This window comes from Nymphaea colorata, unplaced genomic scaffold, assembly GCF_008831285.2.
Source record: "Nymphaea colorata isolate Beijing-Zhang1983 unplaced genomic scaffold, ASM883128v2 scaffold0337, whole genome shotgun sequence".
Lineage (NCBI taxonomy): Eukaryota > Viridiplantae > Streptophyta > Magnoliopsida > Nymphaeales > Nymphaeaceae > Nymphaea > Nymphaea colorata.
Genome location: NW_022204843.1, coordinates 11,100 through 19,449, shown reverse-complemented (window position 1 = coordinate 19,449; position 8,350 = coordinate 11,100). Strand labels below are relative to the sequence as shown.

At 36.1% G+C, this 8,350-nt stretch overlaps 1 protein-coding gene across 1 annotated transcript; it reads right to left on the bottom strand.

The window, feature by feature from the left end:
- Positions 1 to 4,689: 4,689 nt before the first annotated feature.
- Positions 4,690 to 6,927, bottom strand: LOC116244830 (uncharacterized). The gene is made up of 5 exons (XM_031616678.1): positions 6,539 to 6,927; positions 6,154 to 6,445; positions 5,662 to 5,892; positions 5,489 to 5,569; positions 4,690 to 4,749 (listed from the first exon to the last, which is right to left on the bottom strand). Exons 1-5 carry the CDS (start codon positions 6,925 to 6,927, stop codon positions 4,690 to 4,692), a joined length of 1,053 nt encoding a protein of 350 aa, XP_031472538.1.
- Positions 6,928 to 8,350: the final 1,423 nt, after the last annotated feature.

Here is an 8,350-nt window from a genome sequence, read left to right as displayed (position 1 = left end):
CTCAATACAAATACTATCAATTTAAAAATATGGGCAATAAAGTCAACAGTTGCGAAAATGAAAAGAAATAGATGAAATATCAATCATTAGATTTGCAGCTTCGATTTTATGCTTAAGGATATCTGTTTGATGTTTTAAATATTTGAATTTAATCCTTGATTTACGAACCCTCTGAAGATGACTTTGCTCTGAGGTTCAAACTATTTATAATTTGAAGACAACTATTCCATCAAAAGCAGCACAGACTGTTTTTCAAACCAATTTTTACTCTAAAAGCTTTCGTAGAGCTACCCGCTTATTCCCTTCAGTTCCAATTTTCTCGATTTTATAATGAGAGCAATAAGCCGAACCACACTTATTCTCAAGACTCCAATTTTATCTCCAAGTTGTTCCATCAATTTCGGTATGAAAATCTCAACATTTTATTAATTTTCCATTCTTTTTTCTATATTCTGAAGCAAAGTTAATTTGCTTCTCCAATTTTTCTGATTAAAGATATGCTCCATTAATTTTACATGAATTTCGCAAGCTGAAGGCAATTTCGGAAACAGTTTGTTTTTAAATTCTGTGTCAGAGTTCTCGATAAGATAGCCCAAAGCCTAGATATCATGGATTTTGCACAATGAGTCAGCCAATGCCTTACTTAGACTTAATGATTTGAATGAGTTTGATTACAATATGTATGATCGACGTTCTTGAGTCAATGGGATGAATTAAAGGACATCTAGAATTGCTGATCTGATTGTACTGTCATGCTTTTCTTGATTGTCAATCATTTTCAATACTTGGTTCAGAATATTTTTGGAAGGAAGCTATTTGATTTTGTTTATCTGGGATATTAATGATGCAATCACATCTGTACTGGCATCATTAAGCAAGGCTTAGAAATATTCTTTTGTTGATTATTCATCTAATATTTTTGTAAGTAAGATTATTGGTTCAATAAGCTTACTTCTGACCTTGGCAGATGTGCTTTTGATTAAGGTCTTCATGATATTGTGGATTTATGACTATGGAAAAGGCGGCATTATTTTAATGAATTCACTAATCTATTGAACAAGAAGTAGCTGATCATCTTCTGTTTGGTTATTTTTATGAATAAGCCCAATCAGGTAAGCTTCATTCTCGCCTTCAGCGACGATATACACATATCTGACAAGTTTTAGAATAACTTCTTTTATGTTTTTTTAATTTTAGTTGCCCAATTATTTGATGACTTTGATTATCTCCCCTTGGTATTTTCGAAGATTTAAACTCTGAATGATGGCTTATAGTGCTTGGTAAGCTGTTTTTCTCAATTACTCTTATGAGAACACACACAGAACATCTAAGATAAACTCCAGGAGCACAAATGATTAAGTCCCTGCTGAGACATACTCAAGAATGACTGCAAATGATTTCACGATGACTACTCTCATCTCCAAGTTCTCCTGGACAAATGTTTTTATTAATAATGGCACTAGCTACTAACGTATCCTTCCAGGAGTAAGCACTAATGCTATGGTGCCGATCTCTTCGATGGCCTGTTTCTTCAAATTTTTATCTTTTAATTATTCCGTAAGGATGAGAACAGGGTCGAGGTTGATATTATCATTTTCCGATTTGATGGGGGCTATCATTCCTAATTTGATTTAACTTTATAATAATTCAAAAAATGATTGATCAATAACAAGATGAATTCGAGAATGCCGAAACGAAGCCGCTTGCAATCAGACTCAAAAATATCAATTGGCTCATACGGAAAAAAGCATACGAGCAAATGCTGGAGGCCACCTTAAAAGCAAAATCAATCAATTAGGAACTTAATATACAAGGTGAGCCTTTCACAGTTGCCAAGTTTATCGCTTTTTTGAACAATCTTGTCGAGGAAAAGCATCCAAACGTATTGCTGAAGGGTCTTGAGTGCGCTGAAGCCATCTTGAAGTTAGACTCGAAAACTGGAAAACACTTTAATAAACTTGTCGTTGAAGGACTTTAGAAATTTCCACTGCTTACACAACAAAGAAAAATAGTCCTCGAAAAGTTCTTAGAGATTTTGGAGTTGTGCAAAATCGAACCCAACACTTTGAATAATAGGCTGAACTTGCCTCAATAAAAATCAGTCATGTTTGTTATTGAAGTGATTGGAGCATTAGAGATGGTTTCCCTAAAAGGAAAGCTGCTATAGATATCAAAAAAGCATCCAAAGAAAGATGTAAAGGAATTAGCTGCATAAATTGCAGAATAGTTAGGAAATTAGTAAGAAAATGTAAAATAGAAATAGTAGGAGACCAAGCCAAAGGCAATATCTAGAGGAGCTCCTTCAAAGAAATAGGAAGCAAAGAAACCATTTAAGATGGAACTAATATAGAAAATTCCTCAATTCGAGCAATTAAATGCAAAACAGCAACAACAATACTCATAGTAACTTCTAGCTTCTATCGATGAGATCTCAGCTTTGCCTTTGAGTGGCAATCTCTCAAGCTTTTGCTATTACATTCAGCTCATGATAGAGTTCAACAACCAAATCATCAGTACGAATGGAGTGAAGATGCTCACAAGTTTAGTCAAAAACAAATCACAGTTGATAAACTCATCATTTCCACTCTTGTTTTTATTTAGAAAGTTCAAGACTCACAAGACTCATGCAACTAATGCCAATTTGCTTGCCTTAGTTTAAGCTCTTTTGTGCAGCAATCGCTCTTCAGACCTAATGAATGCTATTCTAGAAGGTTTAGGAAGCCAGGAAAATAAAGCAAATTTGAAATATGGGTGTATTGTGTCTTTCATTCGAATTTTTTGCTATTACTATCGGCATCAATAGCTTTTTTCTTTGTATTGCATCGGATAATACAACGATTTATATGATAAAATCGAAAATAAACGGTATGTGGAAAAGTTGCTGCTGAAGTGTTTTGAGGTTTTTAGCAAGGAAAATAGTAAGGACAAAGAATATCTTCCTGCGATTGAAGAAATGAGGTCAGGACTCGGATTAGCTATATCGACTACGCTGCCTTCTCAAAAATCAACGAAGTAGATAAGTAAAGCAACCGAAAGCAAGTCCCCAATGTCTCGTACCAAAGTTTCAGTGCCTAACAATCAAGCGAAAACTCAATAAATTCCAAAGAAAAGCCTTGCAGCTACAACAAAAGCAACAAGCAAATCATCACTAATCATATCACCTGAAGGTGAGCTTAGCAAAATTCTTGAAATTTTGTAATCAAATAAGCTAACTGAGGCTACACTCAATAAAGCGACTCAAAAATGCCTATAAACAACTAGGAGCACATTGAAATAAAACGTATTTGATATGTTTTACTACTGTGAGATAGCAGAAAGCTTTATTGAGAAATATCAACCAAACGAATAAACTGATGAGATCATTTCTCACTTTTTAATTGATTATCTTAAAGTGTTATCAACGGCTGAGATCAAGCCTTCAAAGAAAAACTCTAAAATTACTGAAACAGGCTTATAATACTTGCTAAAATTAAGCACGAGCAAATTGGTCCTTTCCAAAGAGCTTATATTCATCTTGAATAACCTTTCTAAGAGCTTTGGATTCGAAATGATAGTGAAATGCTTGGGAAGCTTGTATGCTCTTGGAGGGCATTTATTGAAGAAAAAGAACAAAAAATACTTGATGAGATGGCTTGAAGAAAATGCTTCATAATAATTTGTAAACAGCCAATACTTCGAGGTTATATAAGCCATCTAAAATAACGGAGAAAAGCAAAAATCTGAAAAGAATATCTTTCAGCCTCCTCCTTCCATTATCAACTTGCCAGCGACTCAAAGTACTAACTCAAGAGTTTAAGCAAAACCTATTGAAAAAAGCTCTTTTCCGCCTCAAAAATAATACAGAGAAGAAAAGAAGCAATAATTTAGGTCTGCCAAAGTATCATAGCCAGTCAAAGCATAGCCTGTAAGGTATAAATAAAAGTTAGATGAATTGGACATGCTTGAAAACGCTGATATTTCAAAGATCGAAAAGGTTGAATAGCAGTACACTGACAGACTAGATGAAAAATGGTAATATTTCTTGAACAAAAAAGGAGTCGTTGCTAGCCACACACCCATCTAAACTGAAAAAAGAGTATAAATAAGACCATAGTTTAGCTCTGAGGAAGAGGAATAAAAATATAACTTTACTCAGAACAACGATTCTAATGATAAAATAGATCAATATTACCAGCCACCTGAAGACCATAGTGAGCATGCATTGCCGAAAGACAAAGATTAATCATAATAATATGATAAAGAGCCAAAATAATAAGTTAGCACAAATTACAATTTGCTCCAGAAATTAAAAGCTGAGGCTCTCAAATAAAAATCCAATGAAAAATATTAATAACAATACCAAGATAGTGATTAATAGTAGTAGTAACAATAAAGCTAAGTGAAATAATAGTAGAAATAACCGGAGAGGTTCGAATATAAGCTTTTGAATTATGAAAAAATTAACTACATGATCAACAATAGCACGAATCCCTTCAATCATCTCAGAACTTTGATATTAATCCCCTTCAAATCCCAGCCAAACAAGCATCTATTTCTTCAATAGCTATCCCATATCATCCAAAGCCAGCCTCTGTAAAAGCCTCAACCCTTTAACTCAATTTTATTGATCATTATTCTGCTTTTCACTGAGGTATTTCATTTATTAATTAGATTAAAACAGACAAGACCATCATCGAACCTTTGCAATTTCTATACGAGTACATGGCTCAGCACTGCACCAACAACGAGTTCCTCAAGATCATCATCAGCCTATACCACAGTGTAATAGATCAGACACAATAATTATAAAGGAAGCTTCTCTTGACCATTCTCACCAAGAGCATGACTCGAATAATGCCATTTGTGGAAAATGCACTTGAATTATTGAAAGATTTCCAGCAATTTTACCAAATCGGCGAAATGGTATACGTAAATCATTTATTTATCTAGTTTTAAATGTTTCCTGATTAGTACAATCAGATCAAACAAGTCATTTAGCATAGCGAAAGCTTGGAAGAAGTTATCCATAAGGCTTTCTAAGAAGAAGGAGAAAGCTTGATACCGATTATCGAAGGATGGCTATAGACAGGGTTCAAAAATGTTGTAAAATCTATCGTTGAGAGTATGATAGCGGATTGCGAGGAGAACTGATTTATTTTGAGGTAATAAAGTCAAAGTGACAATAATATGAGCCTGTTTATTATCTTTTGCTAAATTATAAATGCTGATTGATTGATTATGATACGTTGATGATTAATGAAGAATTTAATGTTAAGAAAAAGAGTAATATATCAATAACTCAGATGGTTTTTAGCTAGATCTCTTTCCACTCTTTCTTATATTCTCTTCAAGCTCAAGACAGATTTTCTTCGAATTTATCCAACTTGATTTCCAACTCCGCCCATCTCCTTATGAGTATGCTCGATTTTTGCAATGGGGATCAGCTTGAGAATGAAGTTAACGATCAGCGATAATGAACCCAGTCCAACCTAAATAGAAAAAAAAGTACTGTGATAAGCCATTGCTGAACAGTGAGTCCATAATTATCATAGACTCCAAAAGCGCTTCCAGAAAAGGTGACCAAAAGGATCTGGAGGATAAAGATTCCAATCACGATTAGAATGAATAAGATGTTCTTTGTGATTCCTTCGAAGACATTATACTAAATAAAATAATTTGTACCTCTTCGTGGAGCTTTCTTGAGTTGAGGAAATTGAAGATTTGAAGGAGCACAAAGGTGTTGAAGATAAAGGTGAAGTGTCTTGAGTAGATCATGGTTTCATTATAGATAGAAACATAGTCTTCAGCGCCTGTAACTGTATAGAATCTTCCACTTCTAACAGTTCCCCCAACAACTCCATTGAGCCACTTGTATCCTGGCTTAGTTGCAAAGATGGTAGAGTCGTAAGAATCCTGATACTCGGGAATAAATTTCTCACCTTAGAAGATCAAGATCAGCAGAATGATCATTTGGAAGATGCTCTGTCCAATTATGTGCTTAAGCATAGTTGGAGAAATAATGTACTCATCTCTTGAGTGAGGATGGCGGTTGAGAAGCTATTCATTAGGTTCTTAGGTGGCTAAGGCTAAGGAGGCAAGTGTGTCCATGATGAGGTTTACCCATAACATCTGGATAGGCTTTAGAACTTATTTTTCAAGGAAAGCTGCTCCAACGAAAGTGGTAGCCACTGCAACCACATTGACAGTTAACTGGAATTGAACGAACTTTCTGATAGAGTCGTAGATGTTTCTTCCCCAAAGGACCGCCTTAACAATAGAGCTGAAGTTATCGTCGATGAGGATGATAGCAGCTGCATCTCTTGCGACTTCAGTGCCACATTGACCCATAGCGAACCCAACATCAGCTTTTTTGAGGGCAGGAGCATCGTTGGTACCATCTCCTGTGACAGCGACGATATTTCCTCTTTCTTTCAGAGCCGTCACCAAGCAGTATTTGTCCTCAGGTCTAGATCTTGCTAAAATTAGCAGTGTGTCTTGAATCTTGTCGAATTATTCTCCGTTGGCAATGGTATCAACTCTCACTTATTTTTGCTATTACTGAGCCTTCTTATAGTCAGTAGGACAGTCACAGACCGCAGTTCTGCATTTCTTGCAAACAACACCTCCAACAAGCTTACTGAAATCAGGTCCTTCAAGAGCGATATAGTCTTTTCCTTCCTGAGTGATACCAATATCCTTGGCAATTGCTTTAGCAGTAATGATGTTGTCTCCTGTAACCATTCTTACTGTGATTCCAGCCTTATGACATTGTCTGATAGCTTCAGGGACTTCTTTTCTGGGGATATCTCTAACACCGATGATGGCTACAAGAATAATGCCCTCTTTTTCGCATTCAAATACTCCTTTAGAATCCTTGGCTTCAAGATCATCATGAGCAGTCAATCTTTTGTATCCGAGACAGAGAGTTCTAAGAGAATTCTCAGCCATCTTTAGAATTGCCTTATTCAATTCACTTCTTATCTGTTAAGTAATGGGTTCGACCTATCCAGAGGCACTATTGAACCATTAATTGCTTGAGTTAAGGATGATTTCAGATGCTCCTTTCATGAAAAGGCAAGCGGTTTGCTTATACTAAATAACGATTGACATTCTTTTTCTGGACGAACTGAATGGCATCTTTAGCTTTACATCGAACTTGTTCTTGTATTCTTCACTGTTGATGCCCATTCTCTTGAAGTATTTCAAAATGGCAATTTAAGTTGATGACCCTTTCTCTTCAGGCTCTAGTTGGGCTGTGCTATTGACGATAGAGGCGATTTTGAAGAGCTCATTGTACTCCTTGTTAGTAGAAAGATCACTCTACTCAAGAACTTCCTTATAAAGATCGACTTGCTTTGCCTATCTGTTCCAAATTTGTGATAATGTCATTTTGTTCATGGTCAAAGTTCCGGTCTTATCTGAGCAAATGTTGTTTGCTCCTCCCATGGTCTCACATGCCTACATTTTTCTAACTAGGTTTTGATCATTAAGCATCTTTTTGACTGAAAAAGCAAGGGAAATAGTAACTGAAAGGGGAAGGCCTTCGGGGATGGCCACGACCACTACGATGATTCCGATAATCAAAAAGTCCAAAATTTCGGCAAGACATGGTCCAGTCTACCATTCCCTCTTAATTCCCTTTGTGATGGCGAATCTAACGAGAAGGATGCCAACAATTACCAATGCTGAGTAGAGTCCGAATTTTCCGATATCAGTTGCGAGCGTTTACAATTTTTGTTGAAGTGGGGTTGGCTGGGATTCATCACTTTCTAAGAGGGCTCTAATTTTTCCAATGCATGATAATTCTCCAACGACTAGTACGAGCATTTTACCCTCACCTGTGAGGACCTTTGTTCCACTCAATAGGATAGGTGTGGGGACTTCATGCTTATTAGCCAAATTTTTCTCTCCGCTTTTCTCAACATGTTCTTTCTTTTTGATGCAATGTTTAAGCAAATTCTTTTTGATGGGTTCTGATTCTCCAGTCATTGCACTCTAATCGGTTGAAATTTCGTTGGACTAGATTAAAATTCCATCAGCAGGGATTTCCATGCCTTCCGTGATCACAATCACATCTCCGGTCAATAGGTAGTCTTGGTGGATCTCCATGTTGATTCCATTTCTCTTAACAGTCACTTTCTTTTTTTCATCTGCAACGCTGTTCAGCTTTAAAAACTGCCTTTCTTTTTGGTAATCGTTAACTGATGTCACAAATGCACAGACAAAGACTGCAATAAGCACTGCAAATCCTTAGATCCAAGCCTTTGATCTTTCTGCATCAGATGCGGTTCCTACTTCCAAAGCGATGGAGAGTATTGCTGCTACCAGCAATATTCTAAGAGTAAAATCTTAGAGGGCCTAGCAAAAGAGT